Source organism: Zeus faber (assembly GCF_960531495.2).
Source record: "Zeus faber genome assembly, chromosome: 2".
In the NCBI taxonomy this organism is placed as follows: Eukaryota; Metazoa; Chordata; class Actinopteri; order Zeiformes; family Zeidae; genus Zeus; species Zeus faber.
Window position 1 is genome coordinate 51678536 of NC_137189.1, and position 27640 is coordinate 51706175.

At 45.0% G+C, this 27640-nt stretch overlaps 1 protein-coding gene across 2 annotated transcripts in view; it reads right to left on the minus strand.

The window, feature by feature from the left end:
* LOC307227254 (pleckstrin homology domain-containing family G member 3-like) overlaps window positions 1-27640 on the minus strand; it is a 49678-nt gene that overhangs the window by 14570 nt on the left and 7468 nt on the right. For both annotated transcript variants that reach the window (XM_079996522.1, XM_079996521.1), the window contains exons 2-7: window positions 26270-26400; window positions 7253-7471; window positions 5187-5464; window positions 1870-1970; window positions 1165-1234; window positions 1039-1085 (exon numbers count right to left, since the gene is read on the minus strand). In XM_079996522.1, the coding sequence (XP_079852648.1) occupies window positions 1039-1085; window positions 1165-1234; window positions 1870-1970; window positions 5187-5464; window positions 7253-7471; window positions 26270-26315 (761 nt within the window). In that variant the 5' untranslated portion in view covers window positions 26316-26400. The remainder of the gene's footprint in view (window positions 1-1038; window positions 1086-1164; window positions 1235-1869; window positions 1971-5186; window positions 5465-7252; window positions 7472-26269; window positions 26401-27640) is intronic.

Genomic DNA, 27640 nt, shown 5'->3' on the forward strand with positions numbered 1-27640 from the left:
GACACTTAGAGGCAGTAGGAGACACTACAGACACTTAGAGGCAGTAGGAGACACTACAGACACTTAGAGGCAGTAGGAGACACTTAGAGGCAGTAGGAGACACTAGAGACACTTAGAGGCAGTAGGAGACACTAGAGACACTTAGAGGTAGTAGGAGACACACAAGAGGCAGTAGGAGACACTTAGAGGCAGTAGGAGACACTTAGAGGCAGTAGGAGACACTACAGACACTTAGAGGCAGTAGGAGACACTAAGAGGCAGTAGGAGACACTAGAGACACTTAGAGGCAGTAGGAGACACTTAGAGGCAGTAGGAGACACTAGAGACACTTAGAGGTAGTAGGAGACACACAAGAGGCAGTAGGAGACACTTAGAGGCAGTAGGAGACACTAGAGACACTTAGAAGCAGTAGGAGACACTAGAGACACTTAGAGGCAATAGGAGACACTTAGAGGCAGTAGGAGACACTAGTGACACTTAAGAGTCAGTAGGAGACACTAGAGACACTTAGAGGCAGTAGGAGACACTAGAGACACTTAGAGGCAGTCGGAGACACTAGTGACACTTATACAGTTTCAGTACCACGTCGGTCGCAGCGTTTAGTCAAACTTCACCACTGGAGGGCGCTCTAGCACCAGATAACATGCTTTTAAGGTCCCAGTGCTGAAGAGTCCCACAGTCCACCTTGTCCTCAGAAACACCTCCAACCCAGTGGTTCTCCACCTCCTCCACCTCCAGGAGCCTCGCATTCATCTGATCAGATTCAGTCTCTGGGATCAATCCATCTGATTCGATTTTTAATGATTAGATTTAGGATCCAAACAGTCCTTACTGGACGCTCTGTCATTTCAATGAAATAACAGAGACGTTTAACGATTTCTCATTTTGCTGTGGACCCCTGGAGGGTCCCCGGACCCCGCGTTGAGAACCACTACTCCAACACAGCCCACCACTGCTCAAACCGCCCAGACGCCGGACGAGAGCGGCGTGGGAAACAAGGTGCATTGTGGGAGGGTTAACATTTCATACTGGACTCACTTGGGGTAGTTTGTGCAGTACTGCGTGTAGATCACAAAGTACTCGCTCTGAAAACAGAAACAATAATCAATCAATTCATCAATCAAATCAATACAGGAAGCCAGGCCCGAGTCCAGCTGCACGCACCTTCATGACGAAGCAGCGAGCGACGGCCACCGGGTCGTTGTCGCACTGATCCAGGGTCTGCAGCAGCTCACTGGGGGCGGAGCCGGAGGGTGGGGCCAGGGGGCGTGGCCAGAGGAGAGAGGGCGGGACCAGACGGTTCAACGTGCATCTTGTTCCAACAAAACCACAACATGGTGCTGCAGCAAGGCCCCGCCCAGAGCACACCCCCCTCCCTCCATCTATCCCTTCCTTCCTCCCTCCCTCCCTCCCTCCCTCCTTTACTTACTCCCTCCCTCCCTCCCTCCCTTTCTTCCTTCATTACTCCCTCCCTTCCTCCCTCCCTCCCTCCCTTCCTTCATTACTCCCTCCCTCCCTTTTTTCCTTCATTACTCCCTCCCTTCCTCCCTCCCTCCCTCCATTACTTACTCCCTCCCTCCCTTCCTTCATTACTCCCTCCCTTCCTCCCTCCCTCCCTCCCTTCCTCCCTCCCTCCCTCCCTTCCTTCATTACTCCCTCCCTCCCTTTTTTCCTTCATTACTCCCTCCCTTCCTCCCTCCCTCCCTCCATTACTTACTCCCTCCCTCCCTTCCTTCATTACTCCCTCCCTTCCTCCCTCCATTACTTCCTCCCTCCCTCCATTACTTCCTCCCTCCCTCCCTTCCTCCCTCCCTCCCTTCCTCCCTTCCTTCATTACTCCCTCCCTCCCTTCCTCTCTCTCTCTCTCACCTGTTGAACTCGTAGATGTCCTCAATGTTCCCAAACAGAGCACAGACCAACTCTGGTCTGATGCAAAGATCAGCCTGATCGATGATGTGGGCCAGGTAGTCCTGAGGGAGGAGGGAGGAGAAAGGAGGGAGGGATGGAAGGAGGGAGTGAGAAGAACAGAATACGTTGAGTGAGGAGGGGACGTTACAAACCCTGGATACTTCCTGTCAGTGGATGTCTCCACTAGGGGGAGCGTGAGCGTTCTGCTTGCCTACAGAGTGAGTGCTGGGAATGCTCCCACCTACTTAAATGCTCTTGTAAGAGCACGTTACTCCCCGGATGCTGCGCTCAGAGCGTGGCCTGAGCGTGGCCTGGCTCTGCCCGCTGCAAAACCACGGCAATCCAGGTTATTCTCATTTGTAGTTCCACGTTGATGGAACGAGCTGCCAAAAACCACCAGAGCAGGGACCTCCCTCTCTGTCTTTAAGAAGCACCTCAAGACCCAGCTCTTCAGAGAGCACCTCCTGTCCTAACTTACAATTACTTAGCACTACTTAGCAGTATTTATTTATTGTTACAATTATGTTTCTGTCGCAATGTAGCTTGAATGTTATTCTCCATTGTAAGTAGCTTTGGATAAAAGCGTCTGATAAATGACTAAATGTAAATGTTCTGCTGCTGCGTTCCATGAACCTGGGAAATCTGAGTTTCCGACATTTCAAAAACAAAGTTGTGTCACCTCTTCTGGAAAAGCAGGAGGCTGCACTCAAAGTGGTTTTTGTCAGACTGGGAATCCTACATCCCAGTTAAAACAACTATTCAATAAAAAACCTGCAAAGGGAACTTTGATCATGTCCCGCCACGTTGCCAGGAACAGCTTTGTTATCCAGAGCGATCCGCCCCGTTGCACGTTCCCAGGCAGGAGCTGTGACCGGTGTCGTCGTGTTTCTATCTACGTCCTGATCCGTCAGCATCACATCCTGTTACATAAGCAGCTGATCAGCAGCTCAGGACACTTTAAGGTGATTAGATGATCAGACCAAAGCAGCGGAGAACAGATAAAAGTGTCAAGATGAGATTCATCGTCTTTCAGTCGCATCGATCTGTGATCCACACTATGAGGTTTACACCACAACACATGAGGCTTCACCACGACACAGACTTTTAGATATATATACACAGTGTATATATATATATATATATATATATATATATATACTGTGTATATATACACATTTATACACACACATTTTACATTTTATATACACATTTTTACACACACACACACACACACACACACACACACACACATATATATATATACATATATACATATATACACACACACACACATATATATACACATATATATACATATACAGTGGGACAAAAAAGTATTTAGTCAGCCACCAATTGTGCAAGTTCTCCCACTTAAAAAGATGAGAGAGGCCTGTAATTTTCATCATAGGTTCACTTCGACTATGAGAGACCAAATGGGGGGAAAGAATCCAGGAAATCACATTGTAGGATTTTTAATGAATTAATTGGTAAATTCCTCGGTAAAATAAGTATTCGGTCACCTACAAACAAGCAAGATTTCTGGCTTTCACAGACCTGTAACTTTTTCTTGAAGAGGCTCCTCTGTCCTCCACTCGTTACCAGTATTAATGGCACCTGTTTGAACTCGTTATCAGTATAAAAGACACCTGTCCACAACCTCAAACAGTCACACTCCAAACTCCACTATGGCCAAGACCAAAGAGCTGTCAAAGGACACCAGAAACAAAATTGTAGACCTGCACCAGGCTGGGAAGACTGAATCTGCAATAGGTAAGCAGCTTGTTGTGAAGAAATCAACTGTGGGAGCAATTATTAGAAAATGGAAGACATACAAGACCACTGATAATCTCCCTCCATCTGGGGCTCCACGCCAGATCTCACCCCGTGGGGTCAAAATGATCACAAGAACGGTGAGCAAACATCCCAGAACCACACGGGGGGACCTAGTGAATGACCTGCAGAGAGCTGGGACCAAAGTAACAAAGGCTACCATCAGTAACACACTACGCCGCCAGGGACTCAAATCCTGCAGTGCCAGACGTGTCCCCCTGCTTAAGCCAGTACATGTCCAGGCCCGTCTGAAGTTTGCTAGAGAGCATTTGGATGATCCAGAAGAGGATTGGGAGAATGTTATATGGTCAGATGAAACCAAAATAAAACTTTTTGGTAAAAACTCAACTTGTCGTGTTTGGAGGAGAAAGAAAGCTGAGTTGCATCCCAAACACACCGCCCGGGCAACGAAGGAGTGGCTTCGTAAGAAGCATTTCAAGGTCCTGGAGTGGCCTAGCTAGTCTCCCGATCTCAACCCCATAGAAAATCTTTGGAGGGAGTTGAAAGTCTGTGTTGCCCAGCGACAGCCCCAAAACATCACTGCTCTAGAGGAGATCTGCATGGAAGAATGGGCCAAAATACCAGCAACAGTGTGTGAAAACCTTGTGAAGACTTACAGGAAACGTTTGACCTCTGTCATTGCAAACAAAGGGTATATAACAAAGTATTGAGATGAACTTTTGTTATTGACCAAATACTTATTTTCCACAATAATTTGCAAATAAATTCTTTAAAAAATCAGACAATGTGATTATCTGGATTTTTTTTTCTCATTTTGTCTCTCATAGTTGAGGTATAACTATGATGAAAATAACAGGCCTCTCTCATCTTTTTAAGTGGGAGAACTTGCACAATTGGTGGCTGACTAAATACTTTTTGGCCCCACTGTATACACATATATACACATATATATATATATACACACATATATATCTATATACACATATATACACATATATATAAAAATATATACTATATCTAACCCTATACTCACACACACACTATAGGGCTTAATAAAGTATTATCTTATCACACACACAGTTATTCTGGCTTCGTGTGCTACCAGGATTAACCCTTCAGACTGACAACCAAACTGTCTGTCTCTCTATCTCTGTCTGACTGTCTGTCTGTCTCTCTGACTGAAGCTGATTTGCAGAGTTTGTTTGTTTGCAAAGATGCCTTTTATCAAGGAACAGGACATCCCATAATTCCATGAGGTCGTGAGAAAGTCGTCCAGCTGTCCAGATGGACTAACGTTACCATGGCAACCAGAGGGACCCTAGCTCTGTTAGGTCAGTATTCCAGGAAGGTTCTACATATTTGTACTTTTTATTACTATTTAATGACTTTCAAGGCCCAGTGTTTGTAAACAATGAATCACAGAGCTTTTTAAGGTCTTAAGCCCCGCCCCCAAGGAGGCCCGCCCCCAAGGAGCCCCACCCACCTACCTCCACTATCATGCGCAGGTCCCTGACGTACATGCGCTCCGTCTCGATGATCTCCATGACGACGCGGTCCAGGTAGCTGAGCTGGGGGTTGGGGGCCATGGCCCTGGCTGGGCGGTGCAGCGACACCCCCGCCTGGCGGTGCAGCGACGACCCCTCCTGGAGGCGGAGCGACGCCGAGCCCTGGAGGCGGGGCGACGTGCCACTCTGGCTCCGCCCACCCCGCTGCCCTGCGTCCAGGTGTGTCTGAAGCTGCTCACCAGCGTCACCTGGAGCCAACACTGGAGAGATGAGGTAGGTACGGCTTTCACCTTTAAATGATGAACACACACACACACACACACATACATATACACTATATACAGTGGGGCAAAAAAGTATTTAGTCAGCCACCAATTGTGCAAGTTCTCCCACTTAAAAAGATGAGAGAGGCCTGTAATTTTCACCAAAGGTACACTTCGACTATGAGAGACGGAATGGGGGGAAAGAATCCAGGAAATCACATTGTAGGATTTTTAATGAATTAATTGGTAAATTCCTCGGTAAAATAAGTATTTGGTCACCTACAAACAAGCAAGATTTCTGGCTTTCACAGACCTGCAACTTTTTCTTGAAGAGGCTCCTCTGTCCTCCACTCTGTTTGAACTCGTTATCAGTATAAAAGACACCTGTCCACAACCTCAAACAGTCACACTCCAAACTCCACTATGGCCAAGACCAAAGAGCTGTCAAAGGACACCAGAAACAAAATTGTAGACCTGCACCAGGCTGGGAAGACTGAATCTGCAATAGCTAAGCAGCTTGTTGTGAAGAAATCAACTGTGGGAGCAATTATTAGAAAATGGAAGACATACAAGACCACTGATAATCTCCCTCCATCTGGGGCTCCACGCAAGATCTCACCCCGTGGGGTCAAAATGATCACAAGAACGGTGAGAAAACATCCCAGAACCACACGGGGGGACCTAGTGAATGACCTGCAGAGAGCTGGGACCAAAGTAACAAAGGCTACCATCAGTAACACACTACGCCGCCAGGGACTCAAATCCTGCAGTGCCAGACGTGTCCCCCTGCTTAAGCCAGTACATGTCCAGGCCCGTCTGAAGTTTGCTAGAGAGCATTTGGATGATCCAGAAGAGGATTGGGAGAATGTCATATGGTCAGATGAAACCAAAATAGAACTTTTTGGTAAAAACTCAACTTGTCGTGTTTGGAGGAGAAAGAAAGCTGAGTTGCATCCAAAGAACACCATACCTACTGTGAAGCATGGGGGTGGAAACATCATGCTTTGGGGCTGTTTTTCTGCAAAGGGACCAGAAAGACTGATCCGTGTAAAGGAAAGAATGAATGGGGCCATGTATCGTGATTTTGAGTGAAAACCATCAGCAAGGGCATTGAAGATGAAACGTAGCTGGGTCTTTCAGCATGACCATGATCCCAAACACACCGCCCACGCAACGAAGGAGTGGCTTCGTAAGAAGCATTTCAAGGTCCTGGAGTGGCCTAGCTAGTCTCCAGATCTCAACCCCATAGAAAATCTTTGGAGGGAGTTGAAAGTCCGTGTTGCCCAGCGACAGCCCCAAAACATCACTGCTCTAGAGCAGATCTGCATGGAGGAATGGGCCAAAATACAGTGTGTGAAAACCTTGTGAAGACTTACAGAAAACGTTTGACCTCTGTCATTGCAAACAAAGGGTAAATAACAAAGTATTGAGATGAACTTTTGTTATTGACCAAATACTTATTTTCCACCATAATTTGCAAATAAATTCTTTAAAAATCAGACAATGTGATTTTCTGGGGTTTTTTTCTCATTCTGTCTCTCATAGTCGAGGTATAACTATGATGAAAATAACAGGCCTCTCTCATCTTTTTAAGTGGGAGAACTTGCACAATTGGTGGCTGACTAAATACTTTTTTGCCCCACTGTATATACATATACATATATATATATATATATATATATATATATATATATATATTGTGTGAGTTGAGGTTATGACAGTTGACATTTCTCATCAGAAAACAATTTGTTTCGTGTTTTTAACGTTCAAACTAGCAGGTACTACCTGGGGGACAGAGCTCCAAGTCGATGTCCTCCCCTGAGGGGGCGGGGCTAGAGGTGCGTGAAGGGGGCGGGGCTAAGCTGTCATCTCTGGAGGTGGTCGACCCGGAGGACAGGGTGGAGACCAGGCTCACCGGGCGGCCCGGCTCCCGGGGGTCCGGGCCCTCCGAGGCAGACGGAGCCTCATTACTGCTGAGGGAGGCGCTGGAGAGGCGGGGGGATTCTGGGAAGGAGGAGGAGGAGGAGTTAGTAGCTGGCTCCGCCCACTGAGCTCCAACAGGGAGTCCAAACCCTCAGGAGGAACCAGGGGTGGAACCGGCAGGAGAACGTCTGCCATCGCTCCTTCATGCAGAGAAGAACAAAGTGTTCAAATCTGAAGAGACGCTGGAAGATGAAGAACAACCTCCAGCACTGCCAGAGGTCAGGAGGGCAGAAGGTCAGAAGGTCAGAAGGTCAGGAGGTCAGAAGGTCAGAAGGTCAGGGTTCAAACAGTGTTTTGTTTGGACGACAGTTATTTTTGTGTTGAAACCTGGAGATGACTCTAGCGAAATGAGGAGAAAAGTGTTTGTGCTGAAGCCTAGTAGAATCTCAGAGAACCTCAGCAGAATCTCAGTAGAACCTCAGTCAAATCTCAGCAGAACCTCAGTCAAACCTTAGTAGAACCTCAGCAGAACCTCAGCAGAACCTGAGTAGAACCTCAGCAGAACCTCAGTAGAACCTTAGCAGAACCTCAGTAGAATTTCAGCAGAAACTCAGTAGAACCTCAGTCAAACCTCAGCAGAACCTCAGTCAAACCTTAGTAGAACCTCAGCAGAACCTCAGCAGAACCTGAGTAGAACCTTAGCAGAACCACAGTCAAACCTTAGTAGAACCTCAGTAGAATTTCAGCAGAAACTCAGTAGAACCTCAGCAGAACCTCAGTAGAACCTCAGTAGAACCTCAGTAGAACCTCAGTAACCTCCTTGAAGTGCGCGTGCGCGAAAGTCGCATGCTGCCTGTTACATTGCTCCTACTTTTGAGTCTGCTTTTTAACTTTCTTAACTTTTATTCTCTTTTGTTCGTTCTGTTTTTTTCACTCTAACTCTGTGAAGTCCTGCTCTCTCTAATGAAGTTTTTTTTAGAGAGTTTTCGTGGGGGTTTTTTTCGTGTTGTTTTTATTATGCCGCTTCCACCGGGACACGCTGCCTTTGTTTACTCCGGAGAACAGCTGATCGTGCTAATGCCGGCCAGCATGGTGGCCAGACCAGCTGATCTACCATCTGAACTCTGGAAGAAAACACACCGGGGATGCAGAGGAGGGAAGCAACGTCGGGGGAAGAGGGGAGGGTCGAGACGGGACGGGCTTATGGAGAGGAGGAGATTTAAGCCGTGTCTCCCCTCTGTTGTTATGGGAAACGTACGGTCTCTCAGCAACAAAATGGACGAGCTAACGCCGCTAACGCGGAGCCGCGCAGAGTACCGGGAGTGCAGTCTGATGTGTTTCACTGAGACATGGCTGCACAGGGACATTACGGACCAGAACGTCTCTGTCGACGGCTTCCACACCGTCTGGGCGGACAGGGATTGTACCGAGAGCAGAAAGCGGAAAGGCGGGGGGTTTGCCGTTCTGGTTAACAGCAGATGGTGTAATCCTGGTCACATCACCATTAAAGAACAGTTCTGTAGCCCGGATGCTGAACTGCTGGCCGTTGGACTCCGTCCATACTATCTGCCTAGAGAGATCCTGCACGTCATCATCGTTGTCCTGTACATCCCTCCCTCTGCAGACCCTACATCTGCCTGCAGCATCATACACACCACCATCTCCAAACTTCAAACTCAACACCCCAGTGCCCTCATCATCACGTCGGGAGACTTTAACCATGTCACCATGAACAGAGTTCTGCCCACTTTCAAACAGTACGTGAGCTGGCCTACCAGAGAGGAGAGGACCCTGGACCTGATGTATGCTAACATTAAGGATACATACATCTCCTCTTCTCTCCCCCCTCTGGGCAGGTCAGATCACAACCTGGTTCACCTCAAACCCTGCTGTGCCTCTGGTGAAGAGGAAACCTACGACCACAAGGACTGTGAGGAGGTGGTCGGAGGAGGCTTATGAGGCACTGCAGGACTGCTTTGAAGTGACTGACTGGCCTGCACTCTGTGAGCCCCACAGGGAGGACAATGATGAGCTCACGGAGTGCATCACGGACTGTATCAACTTCTGTGTGGACTGCAATGTCCCAGCTCGGACTGTCACCTGTTACGCCAACAATAAACCATGGATCACTAGGGACATTAAGGCCATCCTGAACGAAAAGAAGAGGGCGTTCAGAGATGGCAACCGTGATGAGGTGAGGAGAGTGCAGGGGGTACTCAAACTTACAATCAAGGAGGCAAAAGACAGTTATAGGCATGAGGTTGGAGGGCCGTGCGGACCGGGCCAATGAACTGAACCTATTTTTCAATAGGTTTGATACTGCGGCCCATCCCACACAAGTCTCTGCTGCTGGCTGCTCAACAACAACTGCCACTTCATCTCCCCCTACTCCTCCTCCTTACAGACCCCTTGTTTGCTCCTCACCGCCTCAATTCACACCCACCTACTCCACCCCTCGCCCCTGCTCTACATCATGTCCTCCACAACCTGAGGACCCCACCCCTCCCCCAACTGTCACCTCTACAGTGTCCTTCACACCTGACCTGGTGAGAAGACAGCTGACGAGACTCCACTCCGGCAAAGCTGCAGGCCCCGACGGTGTATTTCCCAGGGTGCTTAAAGCCTGTGCCCCCCAGTTGTGTGGAGTACTAAGTTAAGTCTTCAGCCTGAGCCTGCACCTCCCTCGTCCCAGCGGCCCTCAGGACTACAGACCTGTGGCTCTGACGTCCCACATCATGAAGGCCTTCGAGAGGCTCGTCCTGGAGCAGCGAAGGCCTATGGTCAGGCCTTTCACTGATCCACTGCAGTTCGCCTACCAGCCCCGCCTGGGAATTGAGGACAGCATCATCTACCTGCTGAACAGAGTCTACACTCATCTGGACAAGCCGGCGAGCACTGTGAGAGTCATGTTCTTTGATTTCTCCAGTGCTTTCAACACCATCCGTCCGGCTCTTCTGGGTGAGAAGATGGCTGCGATGCTGGTGGAGGCCCCCATCGTGTCCTGGATTGTTGATTACCTGACGGGCAGACCACAGTATGTACGCCTACAGAACTGTGTGTCTGACAGAGTAGTCAGCAACACAGGGGCCCCACAGGGGACTGTCCTCTCTCCCTTCCTCTTCACCCTCTTCACCTCAGACTTCAACCCTTGCACTCCTCCTGCCACCTTCAGAAGTTTTCTGATGACTCAGCAATAGTTGGTTGTATTAAAAAGGGTGATGAGAGTGAATACAGGACTGTTGTAGGCAACTTTGTCACTTGGAGTGAGCTGAACCATCTGCAGCTCAATGTGACTAAGACAAAGGAGCTCATAGTGGATCTGAGGATCTGTTTCCATCCAGGGGGTCCCTGTGGACACTGTGGAGGAGTACAAGTACCTGGGGGTGTACTTCAATAACAAGTTGGACTGGACCAGAAACACTGAGGCAGTCTACAAAAAGGGCCAAAGCCGACTTTATTTCCTACGGAGGCTGAGGTCCTTTAACATCTGCCGAACGATGTTCTCTGAGTCTGTTGTGGCCAGTACCATCTTCTTGGCTGTCACATGCTGGGGCAGTGGGCTGAGGGTCGCAGGAAACAACAGACTAAACAAACTAACCAGGAGGGCGGTGATGTCGTAGGAGAGGAGCTGGACACCCTGACGACTGCGGCAGAGAGGAGGATGCTGTCCAGGTTTCAGTCCATCTTGGACAATGTCTCACACCCTCTCTACGACACACTGGCCCAGCAGAGTAGCACCTTCAGCAGAAGACTCCTCTTACCCAGATGCACCACAGAGCGCCACAGGAAATCTTTCCTGCCTGAGGTCATCAATCTCTACAACGCCTCCCTCAGAGAGTCAGACACCCCCTCTCTGTAACCTGACCTCAAAACACGGACTTCCACTTCTGCACCTTCTTCTTTTTGCACATTTTACACTTTACCATGTGTATAAAGATATGTTTATATGTATATTTATATATAAATATGTTTCTTAATAATTATTATATGTTGTATGTAAATATGTTGTATGTAGATTTGGAGTTGTAACAAAAGTAATTTCCCCCTGGGATTATTAAAGTTTTTCTGATTCTGATTAGAACGCCAGCAGAACCTCAGTAGAATCTCAGCAGAACCTCAGCAGAACCTGAGTAGAACCTCAGAGGAACCTCAGTATAACCTCAGCAGAACCTCAGTCAAATCTCAGCAGAACCTCAGCAGAACCTCAGTCAAATCTCAGATGAACCTCAGCAGAACCTCAGCAGAACCTCAGTCAAATCTCAGCAGAACCTCAGTCAAATCTCAGCAGAACCTCAGCAGAACCTGAGTAGAACCTCAGAGGAACCTCAGTATAACCTCAGCAGAACCTCAGTCAAATCTCAGCAGAACCTCAGCAGAACCTCAGTCAAATCTCAGATGAACCTCAGCAGAACCTCAGCAGAATCTCAGTCAAATCTCAGCAGAACCTCAGTCAAATCTCAGCAGAACCTCAGCAGAACCTCAGTCAAATCTCAGCAGAATCTCAGCAGAACCTGAGTAGAACCTCAGCAGAACCTCAGTTGAACCTCAGCAGATCCTCAGTCAAATCTCAGTAGAACCTCAGTCAATTCTCAGCAGAACCTCAGCAGAACCTCAGCAGAACCTCAGTCAAACTCAGCAGAACCTCAGTCAAATCTCAGCAGAACCTCCGCAGAACCTCAGTCAAATCTCAGCAGAATCTCAGCAGAACCTGAGTAGAACCTCAGAGGAACCTCAGTCAAATCTCAGCATCAAGTTCAAGTCTCTGATGCTGGCCTACAGAGTGATTGCTGGGAATGCTCCCGCCTACTTAAATGCTCTTGTAAGAGCACATGTTGCCCCCCGGATGCTGCGCTCGTCAAATGAGCGTCGCCTGGCTCTGCCGGCCATACAGCCACGGCAATCCAGGCTATTCTCATTTGTAGTTCCACGTTGGTGGAACGAGCTGCCAAAAATGACCAGAGCGGGGACCTCCCTCTCTGTCTTTAAGAAGCACCTGAAGACCCAGCTCTTCAGTGAGTACCTCCTGTCCTAACCTACAAGTACTTAGCACCACCTTGCAGTATTTATTGTTACACCAATGTTGTTGTTACACTAATCTCTGTCGCAATGTAGCTGAATGTTATTCTCCCTTGTAAGTCGCTTTGGATAAAAGCGTCTGCCAAATGACTAAATGTAAATGTAAATGTAATGTAAATGTAGAACCTCAGCAGAACCTCAGTCAAATCTCAGCAGAACCTCAGCAGAACCTCAGCAGAACCTCAGTCAAATCTCAGCAGAACCTCAGTCGAACCTCAGTAGAACCTCAGTCGAACCTTAGTAGAACCTCAGCAGAACCTGAGTAGAACCTCACAGAACCTCAGCAGAACCTGAGTAGAACCTCAGAGGAACCTCAGTATAACCTCAGCAGAACCTCAGTCAAATCTCAGTAGAACCTCAGTCAATTCTCAGCAGAACCTCAGCAGAACCTGAGTAGAACCTCAGAGGAACCTCAGTATAACCTCAGCAGAACCTCAGTCAAATCTCAGTAGAACCTCAGTCAATCTCAGCAGAACCTCAGCAGAACCTCAGTCAAATCTCAGCAGAACCTCAGTCGAACCTCAGCAGAACCTCAGTCGAACCTTAGTAGAACCTCAGCAGAACCTGAGTAGAACCTCAGCAGAACCTCAGTCAAATCTCAGTAGAACCTCAGTCAATTCTCAGTAGAACCTCAGTCAAATCTCAGCAGAACCTCGGTAGAACCTCAGCAGAACCTCAGTTGAACCTCAGCAGAACCTCAGTCAATTCTCAGCAGAACCTCAGCAGAACCTCAGCAGAACCTCAGCAGAACCCCATTTATTGTAACCAAACAAGAACCACAGCTGTTATGGAGACTGATTCAGAGCCCAACAGTTGCCCAGTTGCCCAGGCAACTAGATGTGGGCCGTTGGCGGCCATCTTGTGTGGTCTGGTGTCGTTGATAAATACAATTCATAGATATTTACCACCTGGTAACCATGGTGGCCAAGTTACCAGGTTGCCGTGGTAACCAGGTAACCAGATCAGATACCGTTTGAATCTTGTGTTTTGGACTCAAATCCCAAATCACAGACTCTGAATCTCACTGATCAGAATGACATCACAGATCGATCGATTGATCTTTCTGCCGATCGGCGCCACCGCAGCTGAGAAGACGATAAGATAAAAACGACATCTACACGGCAACTCTGAAATCAATCAACATTTATGATTATTGATTTTATTTTTTCTGCATTTCATATTAACCGCCCCCATGAACTGAACGACCAATCAGACGAGACAATGTTTTCCTACAGCTGCTAAGCCCCGCCCCCTTCCACGTTGATCACAGAAATGATCAAATTCATTGAAAGAATTTGATCATGTGACCATGTGACCATGTGATCATGTGACCATGTGATCATGTGATCATGTGACCATGTGATCATGTGACCATGTGATCATGTGACCATGTGATCATGTGACCATGTGACCATGTGACCATGTGATCATGTGACCATGTGATCATGTGACCATGTGACCATGTGACCATGTGACCATGTGATCATGTGACCATGATTCAGTTTCTTTATGAACAAACTTTTATATTTAAATCTTCAAGTGACAACGTCAGTTGTCAGAAATAATGACAATACCTCTTCAATGACACTAACACACACTAACACACACACACTAACACACACACACACTAACACACACACACTAACACACACACACACTAACACACACACACACTAACACACACACACACTAACACACACACACACTAACACACACACACACACTAACACACACACACTAACACACACACACACTAACACACACACACACTAACACACACACACACACTAACACACACACACTAACACACACACACACTAACACACACACACACTAACACACACACACTAACACACACACACACTAACACACACACACACACTAACACACACACACACTAACACACACACACTAACACACACTAACACACACACACACACACTCTAACACACACTAACACACACACACTAACACACACACACACACACTCTAACACACACTAACACACACACACTAACACACACACACTAACACACACACACACACTCTAACACACACTAACACACACACACACACACTAACACACACACACACACTAACACACACACACACTAACACACACACACACACTAACACACACACACTAACACACACACACTAACACACACACACACACACACACTCTAACACACACTAACACACACACACTAACACACACACACTAACACACACACACACTCTAACACACACACTAAAACACACACTAACACACACACACACACACACACTAACACACACACACACAGTGTGTGTGTGTATGTTTTTAGTGTGTGTGTTTCTAGTGTGTGTTTTAGTGTGTGTGTTTTTAGTGTGTGTGTGTTTAGTGTGTGTATGTGTTTTTAGTGTGTGTGTGTTTTTAGTGTGTGTGTTTTTAGTGTGTGTATGTGTTTTTAGTGTGTGTGTTTTTAGTGTGCGTTTGTGTGTGTGTGCATGTTTTTAGTGTGTGTGTGTTTAGTTTGTGTATGTGTTTTTATTGTGTTTTTGTGTGTGCATGTTTTTAGTGTGTGTGTGTTTTTAGTGTGTGTTTGTGTGAGTGTGCATGTTTTTAGTGTGTGTGTGTTTTTAGTGTGTGTTTGTGTGTGTTTTTAGTGTGTGTGTGCATGTTTTTAGTGTGTGTGTGTTTTTAGTGTGTGTTTGTGTGTGTGTGCATGTTTTTAGTGTGTGTGTTTAGTTTGTGTATGTGTTTTTAGTGTGTGTTTTTAGTGTGTGTGTGTGCATGTTTTTAGTGTGTGTGTTTTTAGTGTGTGTTTGTGAGTGTGTGTGTGTGCGTGCGTGCATGTTTTTAGTGTGTGTTTGTGTGTGTGTGCATGTTTTTAGTGTGTGTGTGCATGTTTTTAGTGTGTGTGTTTTTAGTGTGTGTTTGTGTGTGTTTTTAGTGTGTGTGTGTTTTTAGTGTGTGTTTGTGTGTGTTTTTAGTGTGTGTGTGCATGTTTTTAGTGTGTGTGTGTTTTTAGTGTGTGTGCATGTTTTTAGTGTGTGTGTGTTTTTAGTGTGTGTTTGTGTGTTTTTAGTGTGTGTGTGTTTTTAGTGTGTGTTTGTGTGTGTTTTTAGTGTGTGTGTGTGCGCATGTTTTTAGTGTGTGTGTGTTTTTAGTGTGTGTTTGTGTGTGTGTGCATGTTTTTAGTGTGTGTGTTTTTAGTGTGTGTTTGTTTGTGTGTGAGCATGTTTTTAGTGTGTGTTTTTAGTGTGTGTTTGTGTGTGTGTGCATGTTTTTAGTGTGTGTGTTTTTAGTGTGTGTTTGTTTGTGTGTGAGCATGTTTTAAGTGTGTGTTTTTAGTGTGTGTTTGTGTGTGTGTGCATGTTTTTAGTGTGTGTGTTTTTAGTGTGTGTTTGTTTGTGTGTGAGCATGTTTTTAGTGTGTGTTTTTAGTGTGTGTGTTTGTGTGTTTTTAGTGTGTGTTTGTTTGTGTGTGAGCATGTTTTTAGTGTGTGTTTTTAGTGTGTGTTTGTGTGTTTTTAGTGTGTGTGCATGTTTTTAGTGTGTGAGAGTTTAGTGTGTGTGTTTTTAGTGTGTGTTTGTGTGTGTGTGCATGTTTTTAGTGTGTGTTTTTAGTGTGTGTTTGTTTGTGTGTGAGCATGTTTTTAGTGTGTGTTTTTAGTGTGTGTGTTTGTGTGTTTTTAGTGTGTGTTTTTAGTGTGTGTTTGTTTGTGTGTGAGCATGTTTTTAGTGTGTGTTTTTAGTGTGTGTTTGTGTGTTTTTAGTGTGTGTGCATGTTTTTAGTGTGTGAGAGTTTAGTGTGTGTGTGTTTTTAGTGTGTGTGTGTGCATGTTTTTAGTGTGTGTTTTTAGTGTGTGTGTTTTTAGTGTGTGGATGTTTTTAGTATGTGTGTGTTTTTAGTGTGTGCTTGTGTGTTTTTAGTGTGTGTTTGTGTGCATGTTTTTTGTGTGTGTGTGTTTAGTGTGTGTGTGTTTTTGGTGTGTGTTTGTGTTTGTGTGTGCATGTTTTTAGTGTGTGTTTAGTGTGTGTGTGTTTTTAGTGTGTTTGTGTGTTAGTGTGTATTAGTGTGTGTGTGTGTTAGTGTGTTTGTTAGTGTGTGTGTGTGTGTTAGTGTGTTTTTAGTGTGTGTTTTAGTGTGTATGTGTGTGAGTGTGTGTGTGTTAGTGTGTGTGTCTTTTTAGTGTGTGTGTGTGTGTTTAGTGTGTGTTTGTGTTTTTAGTGTGTGTTTTTGTGTGTGCATGTTTTCAGTGTGTGTGTGTTTTTAGTGTGTGTGCATGTTTTTAGTGTGTGTGTTTTTAGTGTGTGTTTGTGTGTGTTTTTAGTGTGTGTGTGTTTTTAGTGTGTGTTTGTGTGTGTTTTTAGTGTGTGTGTGTGCATGTTTTTAGTGTGTGTGTGTTTTTAGTGTGTGTTTGTGTGTGTTTTTAGTGTGTGTGTGTGCATGTTTTTAGTGTGTGTGTGTTTTTAGTGTGTGTGTGTGTGTGTGTGTGTGTGTGCATGTTTTTAGTGTGTGTTTTTAGTGTGTGTGTGTGCATGTTTTTAGTGTGTGTGTGTTTTTAGTGTGTGTTTGTGTGTGTGTGTGTGTGTGTGTGCATGTTTTTAGTGTGTGTTTGTGTGTGTGTGCATGTTTTTAGTGTGTGTGTGTTTTTAGTGTGTGTGTGCATGTTTTTAGTGTGTGTGTTTTTAGTGTGTGTTTGTGTGTGTGTGTGTGTGTGTGTGCATGTTTTTAGTGTGTGTTTGTGTGTGTGTGCATGTTTTTAGTGTGTGTGTGTTTTTAGTGTGTGTGTGCATGTTTTTAGTGTGTGTGTTTTTAGTGTGTGTTTGTGTGTGTTTTTAGTGTGTGTGTGTTTTTAGTGTGTGTTTGTGTGTGTTTTTAGTGTGTGTGTGTGCATGTTTTTAGTGTGTGTGTGTGTTTTTAGTGTGTGTTTGTGTGTGTGTGCATGTTTTTAGTGTGTGTGTTTTTAGTGTGTGTTTGTTTGTGTGTGAGCATGTTTTTAGTGTGTTTTTAGTGTGTGTTTGTGTGTGTGTGCATGTTTTTAGTGTGTGTGTTTTTAGTGTGTGTTTGTGTGTGTGTGCATGTTTTTAGTGTGTGTTTTTAGTGTGTGTTTGTTTGTGTGTGAGCATGTTTTTAGTGTGTGTTTTTAGTGTGTGTTTGTGTGTTTTTTGTGTGTGTGCATGTTTTTAGTGTGTGTTTTTAGTGTGTGTTTGTGTGTTTTTAGTGTGTGTGCATGTTTTTAGTGTGTGAGAGTTTAGTGTGTGTGTTTTTAGTCTGTGTGTGTGTGTGTGCATGTTTTTAGTGTGTGTTTTTAGTGTGTGTGTTTTGAGTGTGTGTTTGTGTGTGTGCATGTTTTTAGTATGTGTGTGTTTTTAGTGTGTGTTTGTGTGTTTTTAGTGTGTGTTTGTGTGCATGTTTTGTGTGTGTGTGTGTTTAGTGTGTGTGTGTTTTTGGTGTGTGTTTGTGTTTGTGTGTGCATGTTTTTAGTGTGTGTTTAGTGTGTGTGTTTTTAGTGTGTTTGTGTGTTAGTGTGTGTGTGTGTTAGTGTGTTTGTTAGTGTGTGTGTGTGTGTGTTAGTGTGTTTTTAGTGTGTGTTTTAGTGTGTATGTGTGTGAGTGTGTGTGTGTTAGTGTGTGTGTCTTTTTAGTGTGTGTGTGTTTAGTGTGTGTTTGTGTAACCCTAACCCTAACCACTAAAAACACACACACACACACACACACACACACACACACACACACACACACACACACACACACACAGTATTTCAGAATCATGTTTCTACTTCATTTCTTTATTTCAGAGAAGTTTATTTCTGAGAGTTAGTACTAGCTAGTAAAGTAAAGTTAGTACTAGCATGGTAAATACTACTAGAGTTGGAATAAGAATAGTTAGTACTAGTAGAGTTTGTACTAGTAAAGTTAGTACTCGTATGGTTAATACTATTAGAGCTGGTACCAGTAGGGTTAGTACTCCTAGATTTGGTACTGGAAGAGTTAGTGCTAGTATAGCTCATGGTAGTATAGTTAGTTAAACACCAGTACTGTGCATATAAACACCAGTACAGTTCATGTGTGTGTGAAACACCCGTACAGTACATGTAAACATCAGTACAGTACATGTAAACACCAGTAGTGTACATGTAAACACCAGTACAGTACATGTAAACACCATGTAAACACCATGTAAACACCAGTACAGTACATGTAAACACCAGTACAGTACATGTAAACACCAGTACAGTACATGTAAACACCATGTAAACACCAGTACAGTACATGTAAACACCAGTACAGTACATGTAAACACCAGTACAGTACATGTAAACACCATGTAAACACCAGTACAGTACATGTAAACACCAGTACAGTACATGTAAACACCAGTACAGTACATGTAAACACCATGAAAACACCATGTAAACACCAGTACAGTACATGTAAACACCAGTACAGTACATGTAAACACCATGTAAACACCTGCACAGTACATGTAAACACCAGTACAGTACATGTAAACACCAGTACAGTACATGTAAACACCATGTAAACACCAGTACAGTACATGTAAACACCAGTACAGTACATGTAAACACCATGAAAACACCATGTAAACACCAGTACAGTACATGTAAACACCAGTACAGTACATGTAAACACCATGTAAACACCTGCACAGTACATGTAAACACCAGTACAGTACATGTAAACACCAGTACAGTACATGTAAACACCATGTAAACACCAGTACAGTACATGTAAACACCAGTACAGTACATGTAAACACCAGTACAGTACATGTAAACACCAGTACAGTACATGTGAACACCATGTAAACACCAGTACAGTACATGTAAACACCAGTACAGTACATGTAAACAGGGTTGTGTCGGTGAAAATGGTTGTGAAGCCTCGTTCCCTGGTGGAATCAGTAACATCTTTGTAGAAATAAGATCCAGTAAAGTTGGTTTTTGTTGCGTACGGAGTCTGTTCCACATACATCAGCGGTTCCCAACCTTTTGGGAGTCGCCGCCCAATTGAAAGTCTCAAAGTGTTGGTGGCCACGCCCGTCCAGAGGTGATACAGAGACAACCAGTGCGTTGTCAGAGGACGTTCATTTGAACATCACACGCATCGTCATCATACAGTGCAGTGGTGGTAAAACTACAATAACAGGAGCACATGAATATGAAGTCAGATGAGAAGCTGATGGTGCATAAGAGACACCACCTGCTCCATGTCCGGTTTCAGGGACGACGGTCTGAAGAGAACATCTGGATCAACATTCACTTTATTCTGGATTTCGTCTTCGATTCCACAAGTGCTGAACAGCCGCACGGAGCGACTGATCAGGATACTCAGAACAAACATCAAGCCAGAGGTTTGTCAGCTACTTCAGAGAGGAAGACAGTTCCAATGCCCTGTCGCAGGAGAGATCCACAGACCGTCCTTCTCTAGAGGCTCAGCCTGCGAGGGCCTGGTCACTGTGGCGGGTGGAGGCTCCTCCATCCAGCTGCACTGCACAACTGGGTTGAGTTGAGCCTGGTCCTCATGCTGTGAGGACCAGGCTCAACAGGAAGTTTGACAGGAAGACTGACCACAAGACAGGAAAACTGACCACCTGACAGGAAGACAGACCACGTGACAGGAAGACTGACCACGTGACAGGAAGACTGACCATGTGACATGAAGACAGACCACCTGACAGGAAGACTGACCACGTGACAGGAAGACAGACCACCTGACAGGAAGACTGACCACGTGACAGGAAGACTGATCACGTGACAGGAAGACTGACCATGTGACATGAAGACAGACCACCTGACAGGAAGACTGACCACGTGACAGGAAGACAGACCACCTGACAGGAAGACTGACCACGTGACAGGAAGACAGACCATCTGACAGGAAGACTGATCACGTGACAGGAAGACTGACCACGTGACAGGAAGACTGACCACCTGACAGGAAGACTGACCACGTGACAGGAAGACAGACCATGTGACATGAAGACAGACCACCTGACAGGAAGACTGACCACCTGACAGGAAGACTGACCATGTGACAGGAAGACAGACCACCTGACAAGAAGACTGACCACCTGACAGGAAGACTGACCATGTGACAGGAAGACAGACCACCTGACAGGAAGACTGACCACGTGACAGGAAGACTAACCACCTGACAGGAAGACTGACCACCTGACAGGAAGACTGACCATGTGACAGGAAGACTGACCATGTGACAGGAAGACTGACCATGTGACAGGAAGACAGACCACCTGACAGGAAGACAGACCACCTGACAGGAAGACTGATCACGTGACAGGAAGACTGATCACGTGACAGGAAGACAGACCACCTGACAGGAAGACTGACCATGTGACAGGAAGACAGACCACCTGACAGGAAGACTGACCACCTGACAGGAGGACTGACCACCTGACAGGAAGACTGACCATGTGACAGGAAGACAGACAACCTGACAGGAAGACAGACCACCTGACAGGAAGACTGATCACGTGACAGGAAGACAGACCTAACGTCTTAACAACAAACTCAATCAAAAGTAAGAACTTCAACAACTGTCTCCAGTCTGTCCCTTAGAGCCCAGCTCCACCTGCTGATATGAGTCACAACCTTTCCTAGTACTGTGGGAGTACTGGGGTAGTACTGTGGTAGTAGAGGGGTAGCACTGTGGGAGTACTGGGGTAGTACTGTGGCAGTACCGGGGTAGTACTGTGGGAGTACCAGGGTAGTACTGTGGCTGTACCGGGGTAGTACTGTGGTAGTACTGAGGTATTACCCGGGAAGTGCTGAGGTAGTACTGAGGTAGTATTGAGGTATTATTGGAGGAGTAGTGTGTTAGTACTGTGGAAGTACTGAGGTAGTATGTGTACTATGTGTGTCAGTGTGTACTAGTACTTCCTGTTTGAATCCTAATTAATCCGTTCTGTTCCAACGAGTGAAGGCGTCATTAATCCTCCTCTGATGACATCATCACTGATGACATCATCACTCTACTCGATCCTGATTGGTTTATCACCACGAGGACACAGCGTGCTTGAGGCTGGATCAACAGAGTCAATCATTTAGAAATGTTAATAATACACGGAATCAAACCAGCAACCTCTGCTTTCACAGACCTGCTGCCCAAGCACCTTTGAGCAAGACACCTTTCACCATATGACGTTATTACTATTCAGGCACTAGGAGTACACTGAGTCATTACTATGTTATTATTGTGTTATTTAGTGATAATACTTCAGTTCATTTTAGAAGTTGATTATTTACATGTTTTAAAGTCTCAATCGCTGCTTCGTTGGTGTGGTTGTTGTTGTTGTTGTTGTTGTTGTTGTTGTGTTTGTTGTTGTTGTTGTGTTTGTTGTTGTTGTTGTTGTTGTTGTAGTGTTTGTTGTTGTGTTTGTTGTTGTTGTTGTGTTTGTTGTGTTTGTTGTTGTTGTTGTTGTTGTTGTAGTGTTTGTTGTTGTTGTTGTGTTTGTTGCTGTTATGTGGCGCCGCCGTCTGGGGGGCATGGGGGATAATGCAGGTCTGTTTGGAGAGAGAGATAATAATAATAATAATAATAATAATGATAATGATAATAATGATCATAATAATAATAATGATAATGATAATGATAATAATAATAATAATAATAATGATAATGATAATAATGATAATGATAATGATAATGATAATAATAATAATAATAATAATGATAATGACAGTAATAATAATAATGATAATGATAATAATGATAATAATAATAATAATGATAATGACACCAATAATAACATTAATGATAGTAATAATATTCATCTCTGATGTGATTTACATCTTTAATAAAATTTACATCCAGATTGCTATGGTCGCTCTCTGATTATTATGGTCTGTTCATGTTGGTTCAGCTGCAGCTTCAGCAAACAACGTCTGATCACAACAATGGATCCATTGTTTTGGATCTGCCGCAGATCCCTTCCCGCCTGGTTACATCCCATAATACCCCACAACATCCAATAATACCAGCTGCTATCTGGAGGACCCAGAAACGGTTCCTTCATCGACTGCATAACTGAAGACCTTCAACGGATAAAGTAAAAAAAGAGATGTAGTTCTCACTCCGCCCCCTTGTCTCACTAGCTCCGCCCCTTACGCAGACTCCACCCATTGGTGAATTGGGCTCCTCCCCCTCTCCGCTTCCATGTTGTGTACACACCGTGTGAAAGTACAGGAATTAATACCAGGATGTAAATATTAAAACACAAGTATTAATATTATGTTTAGAATGGTTCTACCTCGGTCAACCAGAAGGGTTCTGGTTCGAATGGAATAACGGCAATAATCTATATCTAGAACCTGGATCCTATATCTAGAATTACATTACATTACATTACATTTAGTCATTTATCAGACGCTTTTATCCAAAGCCACTTACAATTGTTCAAACACCGACGGACGCAGCCATCAGGAGCAATTAGGGGTTAAGTGTCTTGCTCAAGGACACTACAGCATGCTTGCAGGAGGAGCCTGGGATCCAACCAGCAACCTTTAGATGACTAGACCACCAGCTCTACCGCCTGAGATACCATCCCCTGGTAGGGGTAGGGGATGGAATCCTCTATATATATATATATATATATATATATATATATATATATATATATATATATATATATATATATATATATATAACCTAGATTCTATATCTTGAACCCTCGATATCTAGGACCTGGATTCTATATCTTGAACCCTCTACATCTACAACCTTCTACATCTTGAACCCTCTACATCTTGAACCTAGATTCTATATCTTGAACCCTCGATATCTAGGACCTGGATTCTATATCTTGAACTCTCTACATCTTGAACCCTCTACATCTAGAACCCTCTACATCTAGAACCCTCTACATCTAGAACCCTCTACATCTTGAACCCTCCACATCTAGGACCCTCTACATCTTGAACCCTCTACATCTAGAACCTAGATTCTATATCTTGAACCCTCTACATCTTGAACCCTCTACATCTAGAACCTAGATTCTATATCTTGAACCCTCGATATCTAGGACCTGGATTCTATATCTTGAACCCTCTACATCTTGAACCCTCTACATCTAGGACCTGGATTCTATTTCACTTCATCTGACTTTGTTGCAAACTGAGTCTATTTCTGTTTGGAATGAAGGAGCTTAACCCTCACTCTGCAGTGCTAGTGCCTTGCTCAGGGGAACAGAACCTCCAACCCTGCAGTGCTAGTGCCTTGCCCAAGGGAACAGAACCCCCAACCCTGCAGTGCTAGTGCCTTGCTCAGGGCAGGGTCTGATCCTCTTACATAACACTGACGGTTCAGTGCTAATTAGAAGAAGATCTGGTCACATGACCGGATTAACACACACACACACACACACACACACACACACACACACACACACACACACGTATACACACATAATATACACACATGTATAACCATATATAACATGTATACACATATATAACATGTATACACATATATAACATGTATACACACATGCATACACATATATAACATGTACAGACATGTATACACATAAATAACATGTATACACATATATTACATGTATACACACATGTATACGCATATATAACATGTATACACATATATATATAACATGTATACACATATGTATACACATATAACATGTATACACATATATAACATGTACACACATATATAACATGTATACACATATATAACATGTATACACACATGTTTACACATATATAACATGTATACACACACACATGTATACACATATATACACATATATATATATAACATGTATACACACATGTATACACATATATATAACATGTATACACATATATATAACATGTATACACACATGTATACACATATATAACATGTATACACACACACACAGTTCCCAGTGAAACCTCAAACATTAAAACTGACCTGAGGACGTTCGTCTTTTCTATTTTTCGTCTTTTCTATTTTTCGTCTTTTCTATTTTTCGTCTTTTCTATTTTTCGTCTTTTCTTCAGACAGAACCTTCCTCTGTTCTGTCGTTCATCACAAACATAACCTGTCTACCTGCCTGTCGCCTGCTCACTCCTCCCTCCCTCCCTCCACCCTTCGTCCCTTCCTCCACACCTCCCTCCCTCTGCAGAACCCTGCTCCACCGCTCTCCCCCGTGGAGCAGGGTGGTGCTGCTCCATCTCCTTTAAATAGATAATCCTCTTGAAAAAATCCTTTTGATGTTTTTAAATCATGTGCATTGAAAAACCTCTGAGACGTTGGAAGGTGTAGTTCTCTAATTCCACAGGAGCTAGGCTAGCTGATCCCCTCTGCAGCCATGCACTGCGCTAACCCAGTTAGCATGCGGAGCTGGAGTATTCCTTTAAAGTGGTAATCCGTCCAACCACGTTGTTGAAAACTCTCATATTTGGTTTGGCTCTTTTTAGGAAACAGGCATTCGACGTATGAGTGCTGTGCATGTGCTCCTCTGTGCTGTTTCTTGGTGGTGGGGTCCGCCACACGCAAGATGTGAAGGGCAGCCGTGGTGGAGCAGCGGAGCTGGTTGTGCTCAGTGAGCCGTGGATGTGGAGGAACAATCACAACAAGAGTCTTCAAACCACCATCGAAGACCGTCAAGGTACAACCAACACGCAGCTACACACCGCTGCCACGGGGGCGTGTCCCGCTGCCATGGGGGCGTGTCCCGCTGGCACCGAAGTGGCCCGCTGGCAAGGGGGCGTGGCCCGCTGGCACTTTACTTTCACGCCTGACGGTGAAGCTGGGGCTGTGGGCCCAGCTTCCTGTCGCAGCAGGGCATTCTGGGAGGAGTGCTGACAGGAAAGGGCGTCGGCTCCTCAGCTTTAAACACTGGAACCATCGACTGTGAAATTAAATCCTTAAATAAGTCGTTAAAACTGCTGAGTCGGACGCTCTGAAGGTGAATCTGAACACAGCTCTGAACGCTAAATGTGTTAGCACAATGCATGTCTGCAGAGGGGATCAGCTAGCCTGAAGACGCCTTTTCAGAGGCTGGAATGTGTAAGTCCACAGGAGCTAGGCTAGCTGATCCCATCTGGAGCCATGCACTGAGCTAACACAGTCTCTCTCTCTCTCTCTCTCTCTCTCTCTCTCTCTCTCTCTCTCTCTCTCTCTCTCTCTCTCTCTCTCTCTCTCTCTCTCTCTCTCTCTCTCTCTCTCTCTCTCTCTCTCTCTCTCTCTCTCTCTCTCTCTCTCTCTCTCTCTCTCTCTCATCACATGACGGAGCAGCGTCAGTGCTTTTAATCAAAGATTCGGGTGGAGGTTCAGGGTCCAGGTGGAGAAAGAGGTCGAAGGGTAAATGTCCAACTGAAGTTATGTCATTACCACTTCAGGAAGTGATTTCATTACCATGTTAGGAAATTATGTCCTCAGCATGACAGGAAGTTATGTCATCGGCATGACAGGAAGTGATGTCATGAGCACTTCAGGAAGTGATTTCAATACTATGTCAAGAAGTAATGACATCAGCGCAAAAGGAATTAATGACATCAGCGTGACAGGAAGTGATGTAACAGGAAGTGATGTTAACCGGAAGTCAAACTCCATGAAAAAAAAAAACAACAGAGAAAAACAGAAAAAACCCAGAAAAAAAACAGAAAAAAAACAGAAAAAACCCAGAAAAAAAACAGAAAAAAAACAGAAAAAAAACCCAGAAAAAAAAACAGGAAAAAAAACAGAAAAAAACCCCAGAAAAAAAAAAAGAAAAAAAAAACAGAAAAAAAAACAGAAAAAAAACAGAAACCATAACTTGGATTTTACCTCTGTCCATACAGGCGTCTTGGGAGGGGAGGGAACCTTCCGGCATCCTGGACCTGGACCTGGACCAGGACCTAGACCTGGACCTGGACCAGGACCTGGATCTGTACCTGGATCAGGACCTGGATCAGGACCTGGGGGATGGACACAAAGTCGTGAGACACAAGAATGTTAAAGTTGTGATGTCCCTCCATGATGGACGGATGATGAAAGAATGGATGATGGATGGATCCATCATCCATTCTTTCATCATCCGTCCATCATCCATCCTTCCATAATCCATACATCCTTCATTCCCATTCATCAGTCCATCATCCACCCATCCATTCATCTATCCCTCCACCAATCATCCATCCACCCATCCATCCAGTTTGGTCAGGTTCTTTATGTCAGGATGAACACCATGACCATTCCCTGACCTTCCAGGATCTTTCCACGATGTTGCATGACTTTCCATGACCTTCCATCCGATTTGCAAGACGTTCCAGCACCAGGATCAAAACTTCCACATCCAACCAAAGGTGTAGAATGAGGATCCTGCTTCAATATGAAGTAGTGTCCTCACCACACGGAACATTCTGGTGAAAATCTCATTCAACGTCTCATTAAAAACATTTATGATCATGAGCCGAATAAACCGCAATCAGACCAACTTCATCCATTCATCCACCAAGACACTGAGTAGAACCACACAATATTCCAGGACCGGTTTCCAGCACCTGAGATTAAAACCGTCCACTGCTCTTCAAATGAGCCGTGATGAGCAGCTCCAGATCATTGGGACGTTCTTGTTTTCCTTTGTTTCATCCTGTGCTGAAGGACACGCCCGTCTCCCCAGAACCAGCTCCAGGTCTGAGGTTCTGACCCAGCACCGTGTCCGGACCATAAATCCCATAAATCCAATGAAGCCGTTAAGCTCCCGTCGCTGCCTCCGTGGCCCCCGGCTCGCAGCCTCCACGTCCTCCAAATCCAATCCCCCGTTCGCCTCTAAGTGAATTATGGAGCCCGGCGGTTGCCACGGTGACGGGTCTTGTCACCGGGAGTTAAAAGTTCACGGCAGAAATGAAACTCCACGAAACTCAACGTCCAGAAACATCTTTATTGCTCACAGTGAAAACGCTCGTCTCAAGAGTCTTATTTCACCAAAATGTGACATCTAAAGTGATGCTGACGGGGTCTGGGCCCCTCCTTGTGATGGAGGTGATGGAGCAGGAAGTAGTACCGCCAATGGCCACGCGGGGGCGCACAAAACCCAATGAGCTCCACAGGGAATAGAACCCCCAACCCGCAGCGTCATCCGTTTTGAAAATAATCACAACAGAGACCCAGCCAACAGAACGACAGATCCTCCCTCTGTCCTCTGGGGCTCATTAT